Source organism: Canis lupus, chromosome 19 (genome assembly GCF_011100685.1).
Source record: "Canis lupus familiaris isolate Mischka breed German Shepherd chromosome 19, alternate assembly UU_Cfam_GSD_1.0, whole genome shotgun sequence".
NCBI classification, from domain to species: domain Eukaryota; kingdom Metazoa; phylum Chordata; class Mammalia; order Carnivora; family Canidae; genus Canis; species Canis lupus.
The window spans coordinates 54,555,115-54,571,817 of NC_049240.1; the positions used below are offsets into that span (position 1 = coordinate 54,555,115).

Here is a 16,703-nt window from a genome sequence, read left to right on the forward strand (position 1 = left end):
ACTGTACACAAAGCAAACTTACGTCACTTTGATTGACTGAGTTAATCTTCGCCAAAACAATCTCTGGAGGATCCACCACACTCGTGAAGTTAGGATAGTTGTCGCGGGCATCTTTCTTGTATTTTATCTGCAAGGAAACAGAGATGAAGACCGGTCTCCTTCCAGTGGGTACCTGCCCCCACATGGTAGGCAAGGCGGCCAGGCATTAGGTAAGAACAGGGTTTGTGTACCTGATTCACCATTTCCTGGTTCTTCGTAACCCTCACGTAGTCCACAGAGTCCAGGGGTATCCAGCCAATGCCACGGAGCCACTCCAGGTCAGCCTTGTAGACATTCTGAGAGCAGGAAGAGAGATACAACGCAGGCAAAAATGACTCAGGCACAGGATTACAGACAGTAGGTCTGAAGCAACTTTTTCAGGAGCTTTTTAAGGATTTCCCTCTAGTGACTGTCATCCATTGATGCAATCATGATTTCACCTGTTCATCTGAGAGGTATTTCGTGAGCCTATTATTATGAGCAAAGTACTGTACTAGGTGTTTTGAGGGATAAGTATAAAGGAATCTGCTGATTCCTTTTATATTCCTTTATAAGTGGAGAGTGTAGAAGCAAGAACACTCAAGGGCTATGGGAGCTACGGGCAGGGAGCCATTGTTTTCAGCACTGAGCCTAAGGAAGGGTTTTACCCAGGAGGGTGTGATTTTAGTTGAACTTATATTTAATTCCTTAGAAATATGTGGGACCTTTAGACTAACTACATAAAGGAAGTGATACAACTAAATGCTCCTGTATGGTAGAGTAGGGGACACATCCCCCTGGCCAGGCCTAGCTCTCCCCTCCCCACTCCACACCAACCACAATGGAGCTGCTGATCTGGTTAAATGTCCATAACCATCGTTCTGCTACAGCAACAGGGAGGTGGCAAGTTCAAGCTCAGCAACTGCGTGGCAGGCAGCCTGACTTCCTGTTTCCAACGTGGTAATGAGAAGACCAGGTGGGTTAGCTCCAGGGTACGTCTGAGCATCAGGCCGATGCATGGAGTTTCTGTTCCTTATGAGCTGCTGGCGGCAGCTAGAGGTCTGGGCTCAGGCCTCACTGCAAGGTGGCTTAGGTCATGTATTCTCTTCCCTATCCTCACCAAAGCTCTTTGTGAGCACATTCTGGGCCCTCAGATAATTTATCAGTATTTTGTTTCCCTTTTGCTTTGATTCTTTGCAAGCAAAAGTCGTTCATAAACGCCGGAAGGAAAAGAGATGCTTGGCAAAGGGCTTTCCCAGGTCTTTGTCTATGCTAACTGCCACCTAGCATTGTTAAAATCCCAACTCACTCTCTATTCTCACCCCAAGCCACTTATTATTTTAAATCAGCTGATAATCTCCCAGGCCGATGTGAGATGTTGGTGATGTCAAAGATGATGCAAAAACAAAAAAACCAATTAAAAAAATTGGCTTTGAAAGTTATTCAGAAATACGTAGTCAAAAAGGCAAAGCTCTCAGTCAATCATTGCTCCTGGTCTTTCTCTACAACAGATTCAGCCTCAATTCCCTCCTGGGAACAAATTCAATATTTATGGCTCAAAGTTTCAAAGCCTGGTGCTTCCAGAGTGCGGCTTATAACTCTCCGAGTACACCATACATTCCTAGGTCATTAAGAAACAAAAATCACTTACATCGCTCTGTAGGTCATAGGCCTTCCTTGCCTGGATAACGTCATTTTGGTCAGGATGACAGATCCACTGGTGCAGGTAATTACGGTAATCAATATCACTGACGAGGTCCTGCCCGTGCTTGGCGGCCAACACCGACACCATATCAGCGGGTATATTGATCTTGGCCTTTGTTTTATGGTAGTCCTCTTTGTACAGTCGGTCATTCTGAATCTGGCCTGCATGCTCAAACCAAACCAGTTTAGGATCATCTCTCATTGTCGGAACACCAACATAATGACCTCTTTGTTTTACATGTTCAGCTTTGTATTTCAGCTGGTGGGAGGGAAAAAAAAAAAAACAGAGATTCCATCAGTTTTGACAAGGAAAAGGGGAGCTTGAAACATCAGCACACACAGCTCCTCAGCCTTTTGTCACCTGCCTCCCCGAGAATAAAGAACAAAAAGTACTGACATAATAAATATGAAGAAATACCAATTTAAAAGTAAAAAAAATACATTCGTTTTCTAATTCTGCCTATGTTTTATTGGAAAGCTTAGAGATTTTAAGGAAGTGAGGGAATAGAAGAGAGTAAACACTCAAACCATAGCTTTTAAAGAAGCCAACAAAGCAAAACAACACTCTCAAAGCCCACAGAGAGGGCCAGAAGGGAGCAGGGACTCCAACCATCCCCAGGTCTGGCCAGGCCTGCTAGCCCCAGGAGCCCCCAGCGTGCACTCGTAGAAAGATGAATTACCTCGCTCTGAACGTCACCAGAGTGATGGGCGTGAACAAATGGTACCGCATCTGGAGGCAAAATGTAACCCGTAGCTTTTTGTTTCTCCCAGCCTTCCTTGTAGAGATACTAAAAGACAGAGAGCCACAACAGAGCTTAACCTAAGGAGTCAGAAGGGCGCTGGTCATGTGCATACATTTCTCACCTTTATATTATCGTCCTCGGTCCCCCCTGCCACCCTCCAGGAATATCAGGCATCTGGCTGAAACCCATACCTGGTCCAGTATCCGGGCTGCCTCCTGGGCAGTGTGCAGCAAGGGGGTCTCGGTGAGGGTATACTTTGATTTGGTATCATTCCAATCTTTCCGGTATTTAATCTGGAAATGAGAGGCCAGAGGGTTAAGTAACTTGATATTAAGGAAACATAATGTCGTTCAGGCAAATGCTAGCATCATCTCATGATTACAGTCTGTGTCTCAGACAATGACTGCACGCTGAGCTAAAGTAGGTGGAAATCTTTGGAAATGACATTTCACGATCTGACAATTTTAGAATGACAGCCATGTACTTACATCATTTAGGATCTCACCACTTTGTTTTGCAGTCACATAATCAACTCTGTCATCCACGGGAGTAAAGTTGAGAGTTTCTATTTTCGTGCGATATTTTTTCTATTGGAAAGAAAACATCTTTCAGATGGCTTGTCCTGCCTGAGCGGACAAAGAGACAAGATTTAAAGGTCTTTCTCTACTAGAAGCATAGAGAGCCATATTTGAATGGCACCTTCTTGACAAATTAGACTTTTTAGCATTTTATTTTTTAACAACTGGGTTGGCCTCTCATATCTCCCATGGATTTTAAAGTAGGTTTGCTTAGTTACCAGAGTCATATAATATATCATCTTATGCATCATGTTACTCAATAATACATTTTTTTCAACTGAACAAACTTCTCCCACATGTACTGCCATTGGTGACAAAAGAAGTTTTCAATTCATACAGTTCCAAGCAACAGCTGAGTACACTGCATATTATACTGTGGTTGTGTTTCCCTGATGTGATAGGGACAGTACAGGATTGTTTTGGGAACAAGTATGTCTGACATAAATGACAGCAATTGTGATTGTTAAAATGGAGGATGGGTAACGGCTGCATTTTGGCTTGTACATTTTTGTTCAGTCTCCCAGGAAATGCACTGAATGGCAGGGTAAGATCTTGTGATACCTCACTGAAGATGTCCGCGGCATGTTTGGCATGGTTGACAGAAACAGAATCGTTCGGCATCCACCCGATTCCACGTAACCATTCCAAGTCCGCCTTGTAGACAGCCTGCGGAAACAAGGCCGGGTGATGTCAGCAACGCCGGTCACATGGTCCTATTTATTCTACCCCTTGGTGTGATGGACAGATATAACATAAGGATGACATACTCAAGCAGCCTGGCAGGTAACATAAATAAAATCGTTAGGTCAGGTGATATGGAAAATTGGGGGACATATTTTCTGTTTAAAGGGGGTTAGCCTCAATTCAGCTCCAGCTATTGTGGCCAAAGGGTAATGCATGTCCAGAGCTTCATTCTCTGATTTTTCTAAAGAGCTAAGTAATCTTAGATTTGTACTCCAAATCTCCTGATTTAAAAGCATTGGCAACTTAATTCAAAGATTTTTAAACACTCTATCAACTAAAAAATCTTCTCTGTGCCTATATACTGTGCCTATAAGACTGCCACGGTCTGTCTTATGGTATCAACCTCTGCTGTTCCGCTTGAATTCCACAAATAATATTTTCATAGTAGTTGTCTTTATACTGTTACTGTTGCGATTAAGATTTATATTCACACAACCATTTACTCCTTGATACAGAATCTAAATCTTTCATGGCTTTGGTGATTTCTGACACCATATTACAAGGTCTAACTAAAACCAAACTCTTGGCATATAAAGACAGGACGTGATGATACAAAATTCAATGATATAAACTTTCTGGGAGTCTTTGCAAAATGGTAGAAAAGTTCATTCTAAAATGTAGCCCACTCACATCACTTTGCAGCTGGTAGGCTTTCTTGGCCTGAATCACATCGTTCTGGTCAGGCATGCATGTCCACTGGTGTAGGTAATTGCGGTAATCAATGTCGCTGACCAGGGTCTGGCAATTTTTAGAATGCACGATGGAAAGCATATCCACAGGGCTTTGGAACTTGGTCTTCCATTTGGCCCAGTGCAGCCGGTATTCTCTTTCATTCTGAATCTTGCCAGCTATGAGGGCCCAGCGGATCTTGTTGTCATCCCTGGCAGTGGGGGTACCCACGTAGTGTCCCTTCTGCTTCTCATGGTCAAGCTTGTATTTATACTGGAGATGGAAAAACAAAGCAGATGGATCACAATATGTGCTCCTGACGCACCTAGGCTGTTTGCTTAAAAATGGGCAAGTCAAACAAGGTCACACTTACATCACTGGCAATCTCCCTGGAGGCCTTGGCAGCCTGGATCGGGATGGCATCCAGCCGTACATCGCAGCTCATCTTCATTTCATCCCAACCTTCGCGGTAAATTTTCTGAAGAGGAGAAAAAATAAGGTAGCATTTCAGATTCAGATGTACTGATAACTTCAGGGGTTCAAGTAGAATTAATATCAAAGCAGGACAGTTTGAAACCCCAGAATCATTTAAGATGGGAATAGGTAAAAGGTTAATTCTGTACCACGCTCCTGGAATATGAAACTGCGTCTAGAGTCCAAAGATCTGGGCTTGATGAGAGTTCCAATTTAAATCATGGCTTCTAAGTTGTTGTTCACAGTTTATATAACAGAGCTTAATGGCTCTTTGTACTGGTGTATTGGCAGCATTGAAATACAGTTAAGATCAAACAATGATGATTACTGGATTTCTTTAATTCAATAATTCAATTTATTTAATTTTAGAATTAAACTCAATTTTGTAATCTTCAGTATTATAAACATTTTGTGGGGAGGTTTTTCCCAGGATGATTTCTTAGATCTTCTTATACGGTTGACGATGAATATTATTTGGGAATTTTCGATGTTCCTTCTGTGGCACAGAGGTTAACAGCCATTTTTTTTTTTTTTAAAGCAGGCTCCATACTCAGTGTGGAGCCCAATGTGGGCTGAGATCACAACCCTGAGATCAAGAGACCTGAGCTGAAATCAAGAGTTGGATGCTTAACCGACTGAGCCACCTATGCACCCCAGTAGCCATTAAAAAAAAAAAAAAAAAAAGATTTATTTGAGAGAGAAAGAAAGAGCATGCAGGGAAGGGGCAGAGGGAGAGAATCTCAAGCAGTCTACACACTGAGCACAGAGCCTGATCCTGAGATCAAGACCTGAACTGAAATCAACAGTCAGATGCTTAACTGAGCCACCCAAGTGCCTCCACAATAGCCATTTTCTAAATGCAGAGTGTTTTCATTTATACAGAGAAGTTAATTAAGGTAGTGGCTGATTTACAGTTTTTAAAATATATGTTCATATTCAAATGGAATCATTCTGTATTGACAATGTCAGAAAGACTCAAATAACAATAATTTAAATGTATAATTCAGAAATCATACTAATCAATATGGAAGCTTTAATAACAGTGTAGAAAGGAGAGATGAATTTGAATTCTTAAGAGTTTCATGGGCTTTGCATGTTTGAAATAAGAGTACTCACACGAATTTTGCCCTTGTAAGTATAGGCAAGTTTTGTATGAATTTTCATTCAAGTATTTTTATGAATTTTGGGTGGTCCTATTTAACAATTGACTCTTTTTGTACAAAAGAAAAAGTATTCTCCATATTTCAATGTACTAAAGGATATTTAATGTAAACTTATTATGTTATTTAAAAATCTTTTTATTTAGTTTTATTACACATATTGTTATACTCTTCTAAATTATGTAATACATTTTTGTCTGTGTAGTCAAATATATTTTTTATCTGAACTAAAAAAAATCTGGGTTTGAGAGTAAACTTCATCTACTAACTTGGATAACACAGATCAATCCTCAATCACTTAAAGTCTTAACCTTTTGAAAGTATTCTCCTATGAGATCACCTGGATGACCCTGACATCTGAGAGGAGAAAGAAGAGTCCTTAATAATCTTAATTTCTTGCTCTATGTTTTAATTCTTTTTCCGGAGTCATTTGGGTAATTTATGATTTCCTAAAAATCCCCTACAGATCCAGGTTTTAAAGTTAATTTGTATAAAGTTTTGCAAAGAATTCCCATAATTATTTTGTGTTCATCTGTCATTAATGCCCCTTTCTTGTTCATATGTCTCTTCATTCATTCCTTTTTCAGCTTTCCTGTAACTTATTCTCTTCTCCCTTTTGTCACATTGACATTGGCTCACCGGGTTGGTCGCTGACCTTGCTGGGTGACTCAGAGCCAGGGATCTGCTCCTTTCCTCACTCCTGGTCAGAGGGCTGATGGTAAAGAGTTTTCCCCATCCCCAGCCAGCCAATCTTTTCTCTCTTGCCTATAAAGAGCTCCCCAGGGATATCACAGCACCAACTGGGTGACTTTCTAAGCAAAAAGGGAGTCTGTTGAGGTACTTACATTGCTCACATTAAGAGCATTGGCTCTAGCGAGATTAATTTCTGGAGTATCTGGCATGATGTGGACTGAAGTTTTATCCTTGTCCCAAACTTCTCTGTACTTTGGCTGCGGAAGAAAACACAATAACAACATTACTTTGCAATTTTTAATTATTCTAGTTCAGTGCACAACTTTCAACTTTTCTGATCCCAAATTTTTTCATATTAAGGAAAAACACCTAAAAGTTTTTCACCTAAGTTACTCAAATTTAATATGAAATTAATATTTTTGTTTAAAATCTATAAATAACAATAAAACAATCCTACTAACATTACATATTAAAACCTAAAATCATCAATGGTATCATTTTACAGATAGATTACTGGGTTAATTATCAGTCACAAACATGACTTAATTTTAACATAGATGAGGAAAAGAGACTTACAATACTAATATTTTCAGCATTCGACTTAGCAAGGACAACTTCCGGTGTGTCAACAATACTTGTGTACTTGAGGCTCACTACAGGTGTCCGATAGACACTGTCTAGTAGGATCTTCTGAGCATTTTTGACTCTCAACACTTCAGGAGACCCTTCGGGCATCCAGCCAATGCCACGTAACCACTCCAAGTCAGCCTTATAGATGGCCTGGGAAAGAAAACAAAGTTAGGTAGAGGCAGGGTTTGTTTTTAATTATGATAAAGTAAGAAAGCAGTTTTATGGTATATTTTACCTCCCACAAACTAATTAAAATTGAGCACTGGCCCAACAAACACAATTCATCATGTGCAGAGCAGGATGCGTTAGAGCCCAGCAACGTTCTAGTCTGCTTTTTCTGTGGCGGGGCACCTATGCACTCATAAAGCAGAATGATGCAGAAGGAGCTCTCTCTCTATGGGATGCAGGGAAGGTTTTCAATAATATTTAAGTAACCTCATACTAGCTCTGGTGGACTTTTAAAGCAATAATAACGGGCTTTCCAATAAGTTCTCTGCACAGCAGCCAGAACGATCCTTATAAAATTCACAATTCTAATCTGACACCACAACATTCCTCCCATTGCATGGTTTCCCACTGGCCTTAGGAAAAAGATCAAATTCTTTACATGGACTAGAAGGTGATGATAATCTAGCACCATCTTATATGCTTCCCTTTGACCTATGCATTCTGACCACACTGGCTTTTTGGTTTGTGGTTCGTATACAGCCCTCTCCCTTTGCATATATTGGTCATTCTGTAGGAATGCGCTGTGTCTTCCTCATAGAACCAGCTCCGGTGCTCCCTTGCAATCCCCATTAATGTAGTAATTCCTTAGATAATCTTTCCCCACCTCACTTTTTCATAGCACCATCGATCATTATTTCTCAGCCATCAGACTTTTTATTGATATTGTCTAGTTAAAATCTGTTTATTTGTTATCAATGTAAACTCCCTAAAGTCTGGAACTTTGTCTTGGTTCTTCCTCTTCATTCATCATTGTATCTTCAGTGCTTAGCACAATACCTGGCACATGGTGTATTTTAAAGGGGTAATTAAGAATCCAATCCTACGGTGGTAAACAGTAACAAGGTTCTTCAAAAAATTAAGTGTAGAAATACTGTATGATCCAGTAATTCCACTACTGGGTATTTACCCAAAGAAAATGAAAACACTAATTCAAAAACATACATGCAACCTAAATGTTTACTGCAGCATTATTGACAATAGCCAAGGTATGGAAGCAATCAAGAGATGGATGGATAACAAAGATGTGGTGTGTGTACACACACACACACACACACACACACGCATGAAATATTACTCAGGATAAAAAAAAGGATGAGGTCTTGCCATTTGTGACAACATAGGGTACTATGCTAAGCGAAATAAGTCAAACTGAGAAAGACAAATACCACACGATTTCACTTATATGTGGAATCTAAACAACAAAAACAAATGAATAAAAACAAGCAAACAAAAAAAGCAGAAACAGATCCACAGATATAGAAAAACCCTGACGATTATAAAGAGGGAAGGGGTGGAGGGTTGGGCAAAATGGGTGAAGGGGATTGGGGGATACAGGCTTCCAGTTATGGAATGAATAAGTCATTGGGATGAAAGGTACGGCACAGGGAATATAGTCAACGGTGTTGAAATAGCACTGTATGGTCACAGATGGTAGCTACACTTCTGGTGGGCAAAGACTGGTTGAATCACTATGTTTTACACTTGAAACTAATGTGATATTATGTACTTTACTTATGTAAACTGTACTTTAATTTTAAAACAAAAATTCAATCCCTGGTTCCACAATTTTGATCTCAGTTGGCTTTTCATTTTCCCCAGATAGCACTTCCTTTTGAATTAGGATTTACATTTTCTTGGTTATTTGAACTTGTTTTCTCAGATATAGGTAAGTGGTTAACCAGATAAAATTGCTCTATGTCAAACACAAGTTATTAATTTCATAAAAAAATCATTCTGTTCTTCAGAAATGGTATTTTAGTAACTAGTTAATAGGATACAAATAACAAGCTAGAAAGATAGTATGAGGAGTGAATTATGGAGTAAAACTTCTATCTTAGTGAAGAAGGACATTTTATGTTTTAGCGTATAAAGTATGATGGATACCCAAAATTCAAAAGAAGGGATTCCCAAAAAGGATTACATACAGATTTTGAAGTTTCCCTTTCTCATTCTTTTTTTTTTTTTTTTCCCTTTCTCATTCTTTAGAAACTTGATTCATATGCATTCCTTCGTATACTAATGTTATTCAGGTTAATGCACAGACTGCATTTCTCTAAAAACTGGCCTAAATCCACCACTTGGCAACTCATTTCAAGATGGGTATACTTTTCTATATCAAATTTATTCATTATGAGAAAGCATTCCTTGAAGTTCATGGGAACCAAGTTTAAATAATTAAAAGAACCCATGATTTCCAGTAGAATGGGCAAAACATATAAATAAGTCTAAAAACACTTTAGATAAACTAATGAAACACCACACTGTGAAGACTACTACATTAAGGGAAACTAGGGAGTTTGGAGCATGCTGCTAACCTTTGAAATTAATTTTAAGGAAATATCCCTGTCATTCTTCAATTGAGAGGCCATGGGAATTTTTCATGTTTAGGAAACTACAAACACAGCACACATTAAGGAATCTACAGAAAAATTCTGGTAGCACCACCAACAGTAAAAAAGAAAACTTTCTAAATAAGCCTAGCAGTAAGGTAGGCATTCAGTGAAGTTGGTAAAACACTAAAGGGAAGGGAGTTGTATTTTCCCAAGGCCTAGGAGGAATGACCAGGCAAAGCTGTGGAAGGCTTTTTCCCTAGAGAACAGCTCACTCCTCAGGCACCTCGGCTGGTACTCTCTGCACAAGCAACAACTTACATCACTCTGCAGGTCGTAGGCTTTCCTGGCTTGGATCACATCATTCTGGTCGGGAAAGCAAGACCAGTGGTGCAGGTACTGGCGATAATCCACATCACTTGCTAAGGCCTGGCCTTCTTTGGCAGCATTGATGGACACCATGTCCACTGGGATGGAGATCTTGGCCTTGTGGTCATTGTAGGCCTTTTTGTACAGCCTGTCATTCTGCATTTTTAACACACTTGCTGCCCAAGCCAGCTTAGGGTCTTCCTTGGCATTGCGACATCCAATATAATGGCCTTTCTGTTTCTCGTAAGCGGTTTTGTATAGATACTGGTATGTGTGAACAAAAAAGAGTCATTTTTCTTAATTCTCTTTTTCTAAACAGTTTGCTCCAAATAAGTCCATCTCCCCTACATTAGCCTCTTTTGGGCACTGTTTTTAAGTCCATACTCTAAATTTTATGATTCTTAACACATTGGTTTGTCTTCTATGTCTACATGCATGAATACATTATGAGCATCTCTAAGGCAAGAAGTGTGCTTCTAGATTATCCCCAATATAGGCTTATCTAGTGTTTCCCAACCTTGAGTCACTGTCTACTACCTTCACGTTTTGCCACAATCAAGTAGCACCAGTGCTTCATACTTTAAATTTATTTAAACAAAGAATCTAGTCAATAAATTAAAGTGTAAACTTTGAAACATTTTTATTCTAAAATTTATAATCCCGTAAATGGAAAAATATATTTCTAGCACATTTTAACATATAACTTTTTAAAAATGCTTGTCCATCCACTGGACAAGAACATTCTGTATGTTTAAAATTATCACAGGAGAAATTTACGTATGCTGCACTTCAAGAAACAGAACTTTTTGTATCCATTGAATTTTTATAAGTGCTTGTAAATTATATGATTTTGAGAAGATAGTGAAAAGAAAAGAAAAACCTGTGCTTAAACATAAGAAGAACAGAACCAAGCCCGATGCAAAAGGGGCACCGAACTGTTGTACAAGTTATTCTTAGATTTGAGATTTCAAAGCAAGACAGTAATCATGATGATCTCCATTCTACTTAAGTGTATTGGGAATTAAGCTAAAGATTAGAAAAGTATTGACTCCCATATGTCATCTATTAGTGTTGGTTAAGGCTGGGAAAAAAGGAGCTCTCACATCACTGGCGATATCCCTGGAAGCCCTGGCGTGCTGAATTGGGATGGCATCTTCCCGCAGGTCATAACCCGTCATCTTGACATCTTCCCAAGCTTGTTTATAATGTTTCTGCAAATGGAGATTGCAATGCCACAGTTAATCTGAAGAGGGAGCCACTGAGTCAGCGTTACTGATGGGTAAGAAAACCTGTGAAGTCACATGGAAAATTAGTCTCCCCTTAAGATTTATAAAATAGGCTGGTTTCATAATGAAATTAAGTTCCAGTAGATTTTTATTTATTTTTATTTTTTTCCAGTAGATTTTTAAATGCAACTTAGTAAAGTTCATTTTTTTCAAGAAAGAAATTAGGAGACAGTAAATCATGTAAAAATGAGAAAAATACATAGCGTTCGGCTTTAAAAGGAAAAATCAATGATGGGCCACTAAAAAGAGAACCAAGTAATACTATACTTGCATATGTATGTTTTTATGTGGTGTTTTGGTGAAAGCAGTGCATTTTTCCTTCCAACAAGGACACACATCTCTATTTATAAACACAACTTGCATATGCATACGCATGCCTGTGTACATGGGTGCTCACACGTGGCACTTCTCATTTGTTTAAATATTAGAAATCAAAGGAATGATAGGGAAATGCCTTTTGCTAAATTTCCTCTAAAACATATCAACTTAAGTTTCAGTGAGGCAGAAAATATGTGTAAACCAAGTGAGTGTGTAGCTCCTTACATCACTGATCTGTATGGCATTGATCTTGGACTGCAGCATCCCTGGAGTGTCCGCTGGCACATTCACATTCGCTTTCTCTCTCTCCCAGGCATCACGATACAATGGCTGGTAAAAAGGAAAAAAGGTGGTTGATAAGAAAATAGGCCAATTACTGCACGAATAAAATTATAGGGACAATTAACAGTTCTCTTTGGATGTTCGCAGATATAAATGATATAAATCTAGATCACATTTTGTTTTCATCGTGTGAATTTTTTTTGTTGTTTTTAAGTACTCTCCACAGCAGCGTGGAGCACAACATGGAGCTTGAACTCACGACCTTAAGATCAAGACCTGAGCTGAGATCAAGAATCGAATGCTCAACTGACTGAACCACTCAGGCACCCCTTCATTTGTGTTATTTAAAAGGTGCCAATAATGACTCCAACAAGAAAAATACATTGATGTGTGATGTAATATAAGTGGAAAATGAATCAGAAATACAGTAGTAAAATGATCCTTTTTCATTAAGTCACATGTAATCATCTGGCAGGTAAACCTACATGGCAGGTAACTATGATAATCCACATCCCTAATCAAATCCTGGCTTTCTTGGCCCAAATAACTATCATGGTATCTAATATTCAGGCCACCCCTGGACTTTTCAATTTCCCTCATGATTGAAAAGCAATAAAAGGTGGCAGTTCTGTGATCATGGTATTACCTGGTAGACTTGCATTACAAGCAAGACCTCAAAATGTATTCAGAATGTGTATCAGAGTCTGCGGAATATAAAGATGCCCACCGCATCTATGTCAAAGAGTCATCTAGGTAACTGAACTGTGGATACCATTAATTGATTGACTGTGAAATTCTATCTGGATACATGAATGTTCAAGGTTCTAATCCTGGTAGTAGCAACTTAAATGTCACACAGTTCTTATGGAGACTTCTTCAATACGTCCGAACGCATCATCAACCCCGCTTACCTCACTGATCTGTACAGCATTGATCTTTGCCTGGATGACTTCAGGGGTATCAACAATGCTGGTGAATTTGAAGTCCTCAGGCTTTATACGATACAACCTCTCATTCAGGAGATTCTGGGCATTCTTCACTCTCATCACTTCCACAGAACCCTCTGGCAACCATCCTATACCCTTTAACCATTCCAGGTCTGATTTGTACACGTTCTATATGAAGGAAGGGACCACAGAGTTCAAAAGAGTCAAGTCTGCTCACTAGACCACGATGCCAGCAGGCCACACACTACCTCTATTTAAACTAGCTGGGTGGCCACTCCCATGAAATGGAAGGATCAACATTAAATATTAATATCTGGGGTGTTATATCTCTGGCACACATCTCTGGGAGAAGTTCACGTAACCCTACAGGAATTGGAACAGGGCTGACGAGTGACCCTTGTGGAATCACAGCAATGGCACATTGTTTTGTTTTTATACAAGGTTGAGCATCTGTGCTCACCACTTGAAATCTGCCTTTTTTGCACTACTGAGAATAACATCTGTAAGAATTTGGGAGAATAAGGTCTTCAGAGGCATATATAATGAGGAAAAAATATATACTTTTATCTGTATACACCAATCTATAAATATATGTACATATACATTTTTTCTATGTGTACCAGATAAACTTAAAATCCAACATTTCCTTACATTCAAATTTGTTTCTGAAATTCAGATATCTGATCATGCAAACATAATGGGTTAAAAACAATTGGGACTGAAATTTTCTAATTACATAGAATAAGAGATTTTTTTTGTCTTAAAAAAAAATAAGACCTTGGCACATAAGAAGGAATCCTCCACAAGACAATGTTCCAAATGATTCTATAACCATGAAATATACAGATTATGTTAGGTTCTATTAAGATTACCACTTAAATTATATCCCTAGGGGGTACACCATGACGCTATTCACAGAGACACACATCTCCCCCAAGAGTCTGGTGATAAATATACGCACATCACTCTGCAGTTCGTAGGCCTTCTTAGCCTGGATCACATCATTCTGATCTGGCAAACATGTCCACTGGTGCAGATAATTGCGATAATCAATATCGCTAACCAGGACCTGGCACTTCTTGGCCTGAACAATTGACATCATGTCCAATGGTGTATTGTGAATTCCTTTAGACTTCTCATAAGCTTTCTTGTATTCTCTGTCACTCTGGATCTTGGCAGCGTGTATCGACCATACCAATTTGGGGTCATCTTGTAGGGTGCGGAAACCCACATGGTGGCCCAGTTGCTTACGGTAACCTTCTTTGTACTTGTACTAAAGTGGTGAAAAATCAGACAGACATATGAAAATAATGTAGTAAGAGGACTTTTCATTAAATGTTTTCCGAATATTGGCAGTCATTATATATTTCGGTTCACTTTGAGAAAAATAGGGCTATTTTAGGTAGTTTGATAGAGAATGGGAATAAATCAGGAAGGAAATAGTATGGTGAATAAGGGTAATTACAAAAAATTATAGCTGACATTTACTGAGCAATGACTACACGCCAGACACTATTATGAGTGCTTCAAATGTATGAGGTTGATCTGTGTGAAACTGCTGAGTTTTTTTAGTAAAAAATAGTTTAGTAGCAACTACAATCCCATTTAATCTTCCCAACATCTCTGTGAAGTACATACTATTATTATTATTACATTTTTCAGATGTGGAAAATAAGACACAGTGGGTATAATCATGGGTCTCTAAGGTTGCCTGAATGGTGGAACATTAAGTCAGTTGGTCCCCCAAGAGTACTAACAATACCTCAGTAGGAAAAAGTTATTTGTGTGGTTTTGGAGACAGGTAAAAAGGTGCATAGTTCACAAGAATGGAAGCAAGGTCATTGGTTTGAATTAGATGACAACAAAAGGCCTGGGAACAAGAGTTTCCATCTTGTTCACACTTGTCCTAAAAGTGTCTTAGGACTAGAGTAAGATAATGTCTTTTCTATATTTGGATAACATAGAAAAGTTTGGACAAAAGGGAGGGAGAGACAAGCGGGAATTAGGCAGATACTATAGATTGGCTATTGTATTTAGAGATAAAAATGAGAAATAAAAGGGAAGAAACAGGTGGATATACAAGATAAAAAATAGACAAGAACCCAGACAAAGGGAACAGGATTGCTTAAAGATTTGGAGCTGAGGGTGGGAGGTAGGGAGCTTGGTAGGATAATTATTTTGACTAAGTTTTTAAATTACCATTAAATGAACTTCAAAAGGTTGCTGAGAGCCTTATACATAAGCCTCCAGTATAAAATCTTATGTATAAAATGTGATTTCAGTCTTGTCTTACATGAAACTTTCAACTGCGATCTATATTTATGGAGAATGTCATAAATATTTGGGGGATAAAATGACACTGGTCAATAATCAAATCTATTGGTTCCTGAATTTTTCCCAAGAATTCTGCATAGATTCTTCGTGTTTTTTTCACTTCTACTTAGAAACAACCAAGAAGTTATACACATACCTCATCTATGCTAACCTTAATGTGCTTCATTTCATTTTAATATTTTTATTTATTTAAAGATGTATTTGACAGGGAGAGAGAATGAGAGAGAGCATGAACACAGGCAGGAGGAGCAGCAGGCAGAGGGAGAGGGAGAAGCAGACTCCCCACTGAGCCCAAAACCTGACATGGGGCTTGATCCCAGGACCCTGAGATCATGACCTGAGCTGAGGGGAGATGCTTAACTGTATGAGCCACCCAGGTGACCCCATTCTAATGTTTTTAAGTAGAGAAAGTCTTTAGTGCAAAACAAAATAAAATTGTTTACATAGATTTTTTTTAACCTCCCCCCTTAATTCTTAAAAAAAAAAATTACTCTATTTGTTAAAAGTAGAGATAAACCACAAGGAAATAGAGGCCATACCTCACTGGCAATATCTCTGGAGGCTTTGGCTTGCTTGATTTCAATGGCATCTGCTTTGAAGTCATAGCCTTTCTGCTTGGTCTCATTCCAGTCTTTTTGGTAAAGTTTCTATTGAGGGAAAACACAGGTTTGTTTACAAAAATTGAAAATAAGTGAATACTCAAAGTACTCAAAATATGAATATGACAAAATGTAAATGAAGACAGGATAAGGAAAAACAGGTATTTCTGAGTTCCTCTGGTTGTTGGCTATTTCCTTAATAGAGTGCAGGATACTTCTGAACTAAGATTTATTTTTATTTTATTTTATTTTTTATTTTTTTGAACTAAGATTTTAAAGCTAAACATCTAGATCTACTAAATGTTTGAATACTTGTCTTCATCACAATACGGTACACATCTGAAAATACCCAACACACAATACATGGAAACTAAGAATCAACTGTGAAGCTAGAAAACCTTCATCAAGGTATCATGTAAGGTCCGGTAAGATTTTTTTTTCCTAATGTTGCCTTTTGACTTTTCAGAGGTCCCTGCTAAAGGGACGTGAGATAGATATCTTATCCTTTGGATATGACTTAAAATTGTCTTTTAACTTTCTGAAGTGGAAAATAAGACACAAAGCTAATGGCTTTGAAATGTCAAACAATAATGTTCT

At 38.6% G+C, this 16,703-nt stretch overlaps 1 protein-coding gene across 1 annotated transcript in view; it reads right to left on the reverse strand.

Annotated features, from left to right (window-relative positions):
• NEB (nebulin) overlaps nt 1–16,703 on the reverse strand; it is a 200,311-nt gene that overhangs the window by 73,184 nt on the left and 110,424 nt on the right. Inside the window, 17 exon segments of the mRNA XM_038565199.1 lie at nt 23–127; nt 231–335; nt 1,670–1,981; nt 2,403–2,510; nt 2,657–2,758; nt 2,954–3,052; nt 3,605–3,709; nt 4,418–4,729; nt 4,830–4,934; nt 6,936–7,040; nt 7,360–7,563; nt 10,293–10,604; nt 11,444–11,551; nt 12,170–12,274; nt 13,138–13,341; nt 14,135–14,446; nt 16,047–16,154. Of these exon segments, the coding sequence (XP_038421127.1) occupies nt 23–127; nt 231–335; nt 1,670–1,981; nt 2,403–2,510; nt 2,657–2,758; nt 2,954–3,052; nt 3,605–3,709; nt 4,418–4,729; nt 4,830–4,934; nt 6,936–7,040; nt 7,360–7,563; nt 10,293–10,604; nt 11,444–11,551; nt 12,170–12,274; nt 13,138–13,341; nt 14,135–14,446; nt 16,047–16,154 (2,811 nt within the window).